Source organism: Cupressus sempervirens, chromosome 10 (assembly GCF_028749045.1).
Source record: "Cupressus sempervirens isolate cs-2001-9-10 chromosome 10, ASM2874904v1, whole genome shotgun sequence".
NCBI classification, from domain to species: domain Eukaryota; kingdom Viridiplantae; phylum Streptophyta; class Pinopsida; order Cupressales; family Cupressaceae; genus Cupressus; species Cupressus sempervirens.
The window spans coordinates 950,908,256-950,920,333 of record NC_143127.1 but is presented as its reverse complement, the minus strand read 5'-3'; the positions used below and the strand labels follow the sequence as shown (position 1 = coordinate 950,920,333).

At 36.9% G+C, this 12,078-nt stretch overlaps 1 protein-coding gene across 5 annotated transcripts in view; it reads right to left on the bottom strand.

Annotated features, from left to right (window-relative positions):
* LOC149537123 (uncharacterized) overlaps positions 1–12,078 on the bottom strand; it is a 174,122-nt gene that overhangs the window by 154,608 nt on the left and 7,436 nt on the right. Inside the window, exon 2 of one of the 5 annotated variants that reach the window (XM_089804600.1) lies at positions 8,489–9,058. The exons of the other annotated variants lie outside the window; for them this stretch is intronic. Within the exon in view, the coding sequence (XP_089660726.1) occupies positions 8,745–9,058 (314 nt within the window). The 3' untranslated portion in view covers positions 8,489–8,744. Of the gene's footprint in view, positions 1–8,488; positions 9,059–12,078 lie in introns of those variants that run through there. 5 annotated transcript variants of the gene reach the window in all.

The following is a 12,078-nucleotide window of genomic DNA, read 5'->3' as shown; positions in this document are numbered from 1 at the left end:
AGGTAATCATGTGCTTGAAGAAGTCTGCTAATCCGGCTTTGGTTCATTATCTCATCTCAGATTCAGCATTATATCAATTTGCACAATTAAATGTTATCAAAGAGAATAGATTTTAAGAAAAATTCTGAAAGATGCATAATGTAATACCCCAAAATTGGCTCATTGCCATGATCACCAATTCTGGTCTATTTCAATCAATCCTAAGTCCTATGTCACTAGGCAATTCTAGTTCTAATTTTTGCTACTTGACCTAAGTGTCAAATGCAGAAAACCCTAAATCTGCATTAATCAAACTATCTATTTAATTCCTAAAGTATTGACTCGTATTAGTCACATTAAACCTATTTGATTAAAATTTAATTTAATTTAAAGTGTTTATACTCTAATTAAATTAAATTATCTCCTAAGGCTAATGTACTAAAGGAATTAAAAGTATTTAATTTAATAACTATGTTTATTTTAATTAATTGAATGTAATTATTCAATTAAATAGAAAAGGCATTTAGAGTTCATATCTCATTTTATTAAATTGAATATCTTTCCCAAATTCTATTTCTCAGTTCAAAATGGAAATTCTCAGTTAACTACTTATCAAATTAGAAGTAACTTAATTCACTTACTCTCACAATAAAGTGAATTTGAGTTAACTGTTTCTTGCACTCACGATCTAAGTCAGTTAACTGCATCTGTATTGGGAATCTTCCACTTTGACTAAATCTTGGCTTCAATCTTGGTTGTCGATCTGAGTTGATCTCAAACGTTGATGGATTCCAAGGATTCTATTTAAGAGACTCTTAATTTCTCATTATAGATGTTGGAATTTTTATGCTATTGAATTGTTGTCGTATTGAATACTCACTTTTATAGCTTCATATGTGCTTTTGCTTAATATATTGGTATCATTTAGATTAATCAATGCATACATTTAATTCAGTTGTCTTTTATTGTTCAATAGAATAGATTGCATTTCATATAGATTATTTACATATCCATCTTTCGCATAAATCCTTCATTCTAGAAAGGTTTAGTTGCCTGCATCTTGTTCTGAGAGCTCATAGGCAAAATCCTTCCAGATAGAAGGCAACGGGTCCCACTGTCAAGTGTCTTGAGTAAACAATACCATGTTTATCCCAGGATGATTCTGCAGGTAAAGACCACGTTGAAGTGTGTGTGTGAAGTCTAAGGCCACATTCCGCATATACATTTCTGGTGCCCACCGTGGGGCCAAGAAAAACAAATTTTCTGGCCTCATCTGCATTGTTTTTTGTCATTTTCATCATTCTACCATATTCACCCATACAGTTTTCTAGATTTTTGCGCAAAAAATTCAATTTTCACGCGAAGATTTGAAGGTTTTCGTACGTGTTTGTAAGCTTTCTAGCACGAAAAAGTGCCCTATTGCGCAAGTCTTCGTGCAGCACCTCATTTTCTCGTGCGGGTTGGTGAAAGATCTCACACGAACCTGCGCAAGATTTCGCACGAAGTTTTGAAACAACATAGTCTAATTAGGGCTTGTGAACTTCCTAGGGTGCAAGACAAAAGAATAGGGGATTATGCTCTTCACCACTTGGAGATCATGACCAAGGGTGAATCAGAAACCTAGACGCTTCTAAAAGACAGCATTCCGAGGGAGGCAAACAGCTTAGTGGTTCTCTAGTTCTAGTCCTTTTCTATGATGAAATGATGGTTTCCTTTCAAGGGGATCAAAATCTTTAGGAAGGATGAGTCTAGATTGATTAAGCTAAGTCGGTAATTAACGTGTTCTATTGGTTTGGGTGAGAAACTAAGGTAGAGGAGTATGCTCTTTCCCCTTGAGGGAAATCAGAAACTTTGACCCTTATGTTTGAACCACCAATTCAAGTCAATCCTTTAGAGGGCCTGCTGGAGTGATCCAACCTCCAAGAACGACCCAAGTGAGCACACTCCTTTCGCCGGAGATTCCAACTCACTATAATCAAGATGCTTTGTAGAGCGAAAGACTCCAACGCTGGATTAATTTCTTCCCCTTGATTCTTGATATCGCTTATCAAGGGGAAGCTCTGTCTGTTGCACTAGCCGGCACTGGCCCCAATCTTGCTAAGCAAGTTGGTGCACTCTCAGATGCTGGTGTTGGCTGCTGGTCTCAACTTTGCTTGCAGAGCCACCGGGGATTAATACGAATGGAAGCCAAGTAAAAACCTTTTAGTTAGAAGCTACCCGGTTCACCTCCGAAAGAAGGCATAATCTTTGTGCAAGGAGGGGGAAGAATCTCTCCTGTAGAACTCACCATAGGCATGCTACTGGGTGTTGAAAGGTGGTATACGTGCTTGACCCTTGCCACAAGGGTGTTCACTCAGCGTATATGTTATTGAGCCCTTTGAATACACCAAAAACACGGGCGCCCTCTAGGGGGTGACACATCTGTGTGAGGTGCAAGCATGCACATAAGTTGTGGGACAAAGGTTTTGTCTTCTCTACCATTTTCTGTTTCTAGGGATAAAGTGTGTCTATTATCGAGTCCTAAACATGTCCAAACCTGCTTGAACAAACTGAAAGTCAAGACTCCCACATCCCTCTAAGTTGCTTTGCCCTCAGTTGGATTGTATTCAACTATTGCTTGCTTCCCATGACCTGTTGAAAACACTTTGCCTTGTCTGAAACCCAACGTCACTTTCACAAAATCTAGAAATCAACCCTGCAATCTGTTTGTTATCTGTCAACAACCCTGCAATCTATCTAGAACCATCCAAAACTGTTGAAAATCTCTTCGAAATCCAACTCTATTGTCAGCCTGGTCTTGAATTTCGCGCGCAACTTTGCAATACTTCGCGCGAGATCTCACTTCCACGCGAACAGTTGCACACTTCCACGCGAGATCTTGCCTCAGTGTCCATATTTTGTTGTCAAACCTTGCACTTCTTCGCACGGCCTGGAGCACATTCTCACGCGGCCCTGTGTACTTTCTCGCGTGCCTCCCAGAGGATCCTTGCGCAAGATCTTGAGTCTGAACTGTCAAGTTGGTTTGTTAGAGCTATCTGCGCTCTGTGCCAAGTCTATTTCTGCATTGAATTGCCTCTTTTTTGTTTGCAAACAGTCCCAAACAGCGGCATCCTGCTTAGCTAATGACTTGTGATCCATACTTTGACTAGTCTCGTCTTTCAGTTATCTTTTTATTGTCCTTCTGCATTCGTCATACTTGGTGTCACGATAGTCATAAACCTTGGTTGTTCTAGCCTTCACTCAGATTATTCGTACCTTAGTATACAACACTCTTATCTTGTCCTTTTGAGACTACATTCTAGTGTGGTCCTTGTCTAAGCTTTTGCTTTTTGTCATTCTCTATGACTGTGGCAACTTGACTTATGTTCTAAAACTTGGTTGTCACTCCTTGAAACATAGTACATCGAAATGGCTAACAACAAATACGCTAAATCCAATATTCCTAGTCAGGAAGAAGAGCTACTTATTGCAAACATGAAGCAACAAATCCAATCAATGAGCACTCAACTTCAAAGACTGAAGAAGGAAGATGAAACATCATTGAACAAATCCTCCTTGAGAGAAAATTTCCCTTCCTCCTACGACAACCAAAAATCAAATTCTTGTGATCTTGAATCCAAGATATCTGAGAACACTTCACGAACATCCAAGAAATCTAGAAATATCTTTGAAGAAAAACCTTGGGAACCTAAACCAAAGTGTGATTTCACCCCTTTGGGAAGATATTATGAATCAACTTTGGAAGAACTTCTTCAAAAGAAACTCATTATGTTCCCTAAGGTCACTTTGGGGGGAGTTTCCTTTATGAGTAACTATTGTGCTTATCATAGACATAATTTACATAAAACTTCACATTGTAAGGAGCTGAAAAACAAGAGCCAAGATCTCTTTGACAATGACGTAATTCGAAAATCTAAGCTCTCATCTACTATAGATTATACTCTCAAGAAGGATCAACATCATGAAACCAAGTCTACTAATGGTTTAAATGTGACACTTATCTCTTCCAACATACAACCACCTTCTAAAGTGTCCAATCTTTCCAACACATATTCACCAAACAAAGAACTCGCTACCCCCCTTGTTGACTATGTGTACCCTCAAGGACTGCCTTTGAAAGAAACTCAAGCCAATAGATATTGGACTGCATGTCTTTTCACTACCTTCACAAATCATACTTCTTCATGCCTTGCTATGCCTATGAAGTCCACTCCAAGTAATTTTCCTTCTGAACTTCAAGAGCCTATTATGCAGACTCTAGAAAAAGATTCAAATATAGATTCAGATACTCCCTCATCCTCGGAATTGGTTTCATGTCAAGAGGACTACTTAAACAATGAAGAAACAAGTATTGATCAAGACCAAGATTCCTTCATCCCCTTCAAATCTTCCAAGATCTAGTGCCTCCATCTCAAGAGCCACATAGTCCTCCATCTCCCATGTCATGCACCTCTACTAAGCAAGATCAAGATATTCCTTCCGCCATCCTTAAGGAGATTATTAAAGACCAAGAGAAGGATACTTTTCCTATGCTACCTAAAATTCCTTTTGAAGATAAAAGTGTTCACCCTCTTGTTCTACCTCGCTACATTCACTTCAAAACTATTCTCAAGCTTTAAATACTCCTATCAAAGGTATTGCTCCTATAACAGTTACTCATAAATCTATTGATGGCTTTGGTCATATTGCTCACTCTAAAGATGCTGATATCCATACTCATGGTCCATTCACATTTTCTAAATCTATCCTTGGTCCCTATCCATCTAAGCTAAAACCTTCAAACCTTCCATCCATATTGGGACCTTATGTTCCTCTATCTCCTACTTCCACTCTTAGCTCATTACATGTTCCTCCTACCCTACCCCAAGATCAACAAAGATGCACATACTTGAACTCTTCACATCCACCTTTCCATCTAAACCAGTCATATTGGCCTCATTCATCCACAAATCCCAAGTCCTTTGGAAGCAATTTGGATGATCAACTCAAACACAAGTGCATGAATTCATCCTCAAAAGTTCACTGTCTCCTCTAATCTACATATGAATTTTGAAAAGGAAAAATCACAAAAGAGACCGCAAAGGTCCACTATTCAAAGAGATCAACCAAAGAAAGTATGGGTTCTTAAATCTGATATTGAAGAAATGTGTTCCAAAGCATCTAATGAAAAATCAAAAGCTATATGGATTCCCAAATATCTTTTGAAGGACTTGAATATTGAAAATAAATCAAAGTTGACATTCAAGCTTCCGAAGGCTTCCACTCCATCTTCTTCCCAACATCTTCCTAAAAAGGTTTCAAAACCTTATACTCCACCCCTCTCCAAAATGGCTTTGCTACCTCATATATCTAAGCTTCAATCTATTTCTCCATGATTTCCCCATTTTTCCATCACCCTTCAAGGTGTGTGTCAATGTTGATCTTGCCTAATATCTCATCCACACTCATGAAATCCTCTAAATCTTACACCTACTTGCTATCCTTAATTGTTTCAGTCTTCCAAAACCAAAAACCTTATCCTCCATCTACCTCTCATTTTCCCATTATTTTTGTTCTAGTACCTTATCAGCATCTTTGAGTGTTCCTTACTATAGCCTTGGCTTATCATAACTTATCTTTCTTATAGGAGTACCATTCAAATTGACAAAAGGCTTAAATTCTTTCCAAAAACTCTTAAAATCCAAAAAAAAGAAAAAAAGAAAAAATGTGCCTTGGTGAAAACCTGGAAACAAGCACCTTGGTAGCAAAAGTAAAGAAAAATAAATCCATCCTATGGTGAAAACCACTTCTTGTCGCACCTTGGATAAATACCATGATGAAAACTTGGTAAACAGGCATCATGCGTAATTCTTCCATCCATGAAATCCTATCATGATCTTTCTTATCCTTCAGATGTCCTCATTCCCAAAGTCATTCACTCATAACCTCCATAACAAACTTTGCTATCCTATTCAGTTAATCCTCTGGTCTTGATCAATGAAAGAAAGAAGAAAACTCAGTTCTTAGCAATCTTTTGACATGGTCATTTTCTTGGATTACTTACATGACACCCTTCATTACACCATGAGCTTATATTGTTATACCTTTTTCCCTAGCTCGAGTAATCTTGTAAAGACTTTCCTTGAGGGTAACATTCACCGCTTGATACTGCGTGCCTATCCATCTCCACTTATCCACCAACTTGCTACTACATCTCATCCTACACCTTGCTAGACACTGGAAGAAAATCAAGGTAATCCTTCTTAAGAGCTAGTAATCTCTAAAAAAGTTCTAAAAATTTGAAAATATCTTGAAAAAATCTAAAAATCAGAAAAAGTCCTAAAAAAATTGTTACCCTGGTGAAAACCTAGCAATAGGTGCCTTGGTAATACCAAAAAAATTGAAAAATATCAAAAAATACAAAAAAAATTGAAAAACAAAAAAGTGCCATGGGTGAGAACCTAGAAACAGGCATTATGATAGCAAAAAAATGAAAGCCCTGCCAAGAAGGTGAAAACCTGGTAAACAGGCGCCTCTTGTTCCCAATGCTCCATCATGCAACGCATCTTCTTGCTTCTTGTACAGTTGCTTTACTGCTTTTCCCGCTTTCCGCTCATGTATCCATGGATTGAGTCTTGTCACAATTGAGGGGCATTTCCCTTCAGTGTCATAGAATCTCTTTTGCAATAGTCACCAATCGTTCTGGCTATGTCTGCCTATTGTTGCCAGTGTCACTCTTTTTGAGATTCTCCTCATAGAATCTCTTTTACGACAGTCACCAATCGTTCTGGCTGTGTCTGCCTACTATCGCCAATGTCACTCTTTTCGAGATTCTCCTCATAGAATCTCTTTTGCGATAGTCACTAGTTGTTATGGCTGTGTCTGCCTACTATCGCCAGTCTCACTCTTTTCAAGAATCTCTTTTGCGACAATCACCAGTCGTTCTGGCTGTGTTTGCCTATTGTCGCTAGTGTCACTCTTTTCAAGATTCTCTTCATAGAATCTCTTTTGCGATAGTCACCAGTTGTTCTAGCTATATTTTCCTACTGTCGCTAGTGTCACTCATTTCGAGATTCTTCTCACAAAATCTCTTTTGCAAAAGTCACTAGTTGTTTCAACTGTGTCTGCCTACTGTTGCTCGGGTCACGTTTCGAGATTCCTTTATGAAAGATCTCTCTTGGGTCAATCACCAATCATTTTGGTTGTGTCGGTCTACTATCGCTAGGTTCTCTTAGGTTCTTCACCTCGAAAATTCCTCTTTGACTTTAGTCACCAGTCGTTCTGACTGCATCTGCCTACTGTTGTCACCCTATTGAAGAGATTTCTTTCATCCATGTTTTCGACACTGACACTTGACATCAATCCCATGACAAACATTGAACTCAAAATGACATACTTGTTTAGATATGTTGAGCATTTTCTTTGTTTGTTCTGTTTTCGCTTTATCATGTCTCCTCGAGCAACTTGATGATGTCATTTCTAACTAGAGAAGTAATGACTAGGGGCATGATCTTTTCTTTGCTTTCTATCTTTGGTTTAGTTCCAACAAGTTGACATATTCCTATAAGAGGGGTGTCCACTATAAGAGCCTCCATCTCATATTGGATGGTCGGGAGTACCTCGACTCCTTTTATACAAATACGTCAATAATGTTGGCTCTTCTCCTTGTTTGTTGGAGTGAACTCTTTATGCTATAGTACATACTGATACTCGTCCTATTAAGTGAACGTATGGGTCACTGCGAGTATATCTAGCACACTTCTGTCTCAAGTTACGAAAGCAAGGGTCATTGCAGATAGAATAAATACTAACTACTTAGTATAAGACGGATCTCTTGTGTGTTTGGTGTGTCTGCCATGCAAACAACATTCTGGTCATCCTAACATTTATGTTTTGATGCTTATGTTAACTTGCTACATTAAAAGGGATAAATGTTCTGGTCATTCTAGCTTCTTGTGCCTCAAATGCTTACATTTCATCTTGACAAAACCTATAACAATATGTCCTATTCATATTTCCATGATTGCAATGTCAATGGGAATTGTATGACGTATGGGATTCTGTCCTATGCTTAGTGATGATAAATTGTCAAGACTCAGTAACCAGACCTTGGGTTGCATCTAGTTTAGGGTTGCATATTGCATCGGATTGCATTACTTGGTTTGACAGATGATTCAATGGCAAATATACTTTTATTTTCTGTGATGAGGGATTCTTAGTTTCTTCAACGTATCATGATTCTTCGCAGCTGCACAAGCATTTGCTCCTTTGGTTCTTCCCCTCGCACTCCTCGCTAAGATACTTGTCACTGTCAAGCGAAAACATGGAGCACTACATGAGATGTCAATCCATTTACTTGTGCATTTCATTCATAAATCCATAAATCCATCTCATATACATGAACTCCTCAAATCAAACATGCATTCATACATTAGCATCACATTTGCATCTCATTATCATAAGCATAAAACATCTCATGTGTATCAAACTAAAAACATAGACAATGACAATGACATGTACACAATCATACTCGGCTCCAAAATCTCATATATATATATATATCTTGAAGAATGTGTCAATACAAAAAATGAGTGCTACTCGAGCGCTATCGATCAAAAAAGATACAAAATGGTGCTGGCACGCCAATCAATACATAGCCAGGATCAAAATCGGAGGTAAAGGGCATCATATATCTAACTCTATCCACCACCCTCACCTCCTGGACGAGGAGGAGGCAGCATGTCTGGTCTGGCTGGTGTGCGCGCACCTTCGGAATCTCTCGCATACTATGAAAAGCAAGGCACCTGCTGAGCCTCATCGGGCACCACTGTCAAATAAGCTGCAAAGTAGTAAGCTGCTCGGGCTGACTGCAGTCTCACCTCATCCTGTAGCATCTCCACCCTCTGCTCAGCTGCCTGTACCTGCTCCCGTAGCCTCTGGATCTCATGATCCCTCTCGAAAATTCGTGCATCCCTCACTGCTACCTGAATCTGCAGCTCTCCCAACTGTCGGGAGGCCTGTCTAATCCTCTCCTGTGCCCTCCTCAAGGCATCTTGAGGCCTTATAGCAGGCTGCTCCTGCGTCTCAGGTGCCTGCTCCTCTGTCCACATAAAAGAGAAGAGGAAACAATTAAAAACATAAAAGAGAAGAGGAAACAATTAAAAAGGGAAAGATTATTAAATAGCTCCAAATGCCAAATATTAAATTGATTCTAAATCAAGTGCTAATTGGCTTAAAGCGAGGAATAATAAAATAGAGTTATAATCCAAACGTTATTAAATTATGTTACATCCCATTTTTTTTGACCTAGCTTGAAATATAGCCGTTGAGGTTCGCATGAAGTCAGTTGGCAGTATAATTTGATATAATCTGGCGAAATGGTAAGATAGTTGGTCGTTATGATTTCAAGTGCAGATGACATGTTAGTTGATCGTTAATCGCAAATTCATGGAATTAAGATGAAAGGTTAACTGTTATGATTATTTATGATTTTATAATTTATAATTTATAATTTAACTACAGAGAAATTCCTTGCAGGGAGCATGTTGAAGGGGTAGAAGCATTGTCAGAAAAGAATTGGGCAGGGCATCACCATCAGTGGGCAGATAGGTAGAGGACCTAGCGATTTGAAACAGGATACATCTGTAGAACTACATGAATTATTTGAATAAATAATTTAAGTTAAAATAATTGAGTTAAAATATAAAATGTATCTTAAAGGATTTTAATATATCTTTCATCATATTATTTTAATTAATATTTATAAGCATGCATTTAATTTATAAATGATTGAGCACCATTATAATTTAATAAAATGATGTTTATATGAACCTATAAGATTATAATAATTTAATAACATTTGGATTATAACTCTATTTTATTATTCCTCGCTTTAAGCCAATTAGCACTTGGTTTGGAATCAATTTAATATTTGGCATTTGGAGCTATTTAATAATCTTTCCCTTTTTAATCGTTTCCTCTTCTCTTTTATGTTTTTAATCAATTTATTACTTGGGGATCTAAATCGAATTTATGGTTGGAATTCGTAAGGTTTATTGAAATGGATGTAGCCATAGAGTCGGGCTCTTATTATTTATTAATTAAGTGATGTTGCTTATTAGTTTTTAATAATTAAAATAACTTTTAAAAACCTTTGATCTTCTTTTCTTTCTTTCTTTTCCTTTAGCCGATTGATTAAAGATTCAAGTGATCTTTGTAACTGTTGGGTAGCCGTAAGGTCAGCTCAAAATTATTTATGTAAACCTTTAAACATTCTCAGCATCCATCTTTTGTTTTGCTAATCAACAATCTTCAACGTAACTTGGCATCCTTATTTCCTAGCTTTGGCGTTCAATTCTGTTCACAGCTTCCAAGCCATTAAATATTTAAACCCTTTCAGTTAGCGTGGAAAATAATTTGAAGAAGCAACAGTGAGTAATACCGTGCATACGGCTGAATGTCTTGCCGCAGGCTGGAGGATACCTTCAAACCCGAGTTGCATATTCTCAGGGCAGTAAGAATCTATTAATGCATTTCATTTTAAAACGTCTTTCATTCTTACATGATTGGTATATGCATTCATCCTTGTAATAGTCGTATAAGATTTCTCACTATTCTTGGCAAATAAATAGTTCATTTTTGAGACATCGATCTGAGATAGGGTCAAGTGATTTTTATACTCAGTCTGCCTTTTCAATATAAGGAACCGTCTATATCCTTTTTCAAATCTTTATCATCAGCTGGAGATCAGTTGATTGCCATTACAATGAATAAACATAAGTTTGTTACTGTTATATTATGCATCTTTCAGAATTTTTCTTAAAATCTATTCTCTTTGATAACATTTAATTGTGCAAATTGATATAATGTTGAATCTGAGATGAGATAATGAACCAGAGCCAAATTAGCAGACTTCTTCAAGCACATGATTACCTTCAGACATTTTATGGTGGAGTCACGTAAGACTTCTAATAAGTATTTGTTATTGAAAATCAAATTTGTCTCCTATCCATCGGTTCTGATTGTAACCTTATAACATGTGATAAAATGATACCATTTAATGTATAAGTTTGTCAAATTAACCCATGCAAGTTTGTCAGTTCCTTAGAAACAATATGTCAGAGATTAATGTATAAAGCATGCCATCCATCTTGTGAAAAGTCTATCATATTCCTTTTTGTCGTTCCATAGAAACAATATGTCTGTGAAGCATGTCATCTTTCTTATTCCTTAATAAGTTTAACAAGTCTACCAACTGCCATTCATGATATTTACTGCAATGATTTACACTTAGTTTTGAGATTCTCTTTTATATATATATATATATATATATATATATATATATATATATATATATATATATATATATATATATGAATGTGTAAAAAATTTCCCTGAATTATTTAAGATAGTTATCATCTCAGACAAAATCAATTACATCCTGATATAAGTATAAATAATTGAGAATGAATGATTGAATCCAGGAAACAAAGGAATTCACTAGGCAAAAATGCCAGAATAGGGTGAAGAAGGTGTGGAATTTCACAGTGAATTTAACTTCATAACACTTGGAAATCACCGGCTTGGAGGCCTGAATAGGGTGACGAGGTGAAAAAGAGGAATCTGTAATAATTGAATCCATATCAGTTATGACATTTCAATAATTATCATCTAATAAGAATTAATTAATAGCTCATGCATATTCCTATTATGGTGATCTCTTGCTGCCAAGTTGTATGGCATGTTATATATCATGATGCCCAGTGGATGGAATAATGTTCCCTGTCAATTACGGGTAGGGAGGGCCTTTCTCGTTAGAGATCGTGTGGGGATATATTGTGGTCCGAGGTTGGGTGGTTAAGCCCCTGACAATGTTTCACCTCTCTCAAGATGTCGGATATGCATCAAACAAAGATAATCCATGCATTCAATTGATTATCAGAAACAGGTATTATCATTTTTATTTATGAAGAGGTAAGATTAAATTGAAATATTTCATTGTTATTATCATTTTACTTTCATATATATGAATAATGAATATAAGTATATTTTCTAATCTTGAGATACTATCATAGTTAAGTAATCTGAGGAAAAGGAATCTGAAGCCCTAATTGATTTGAG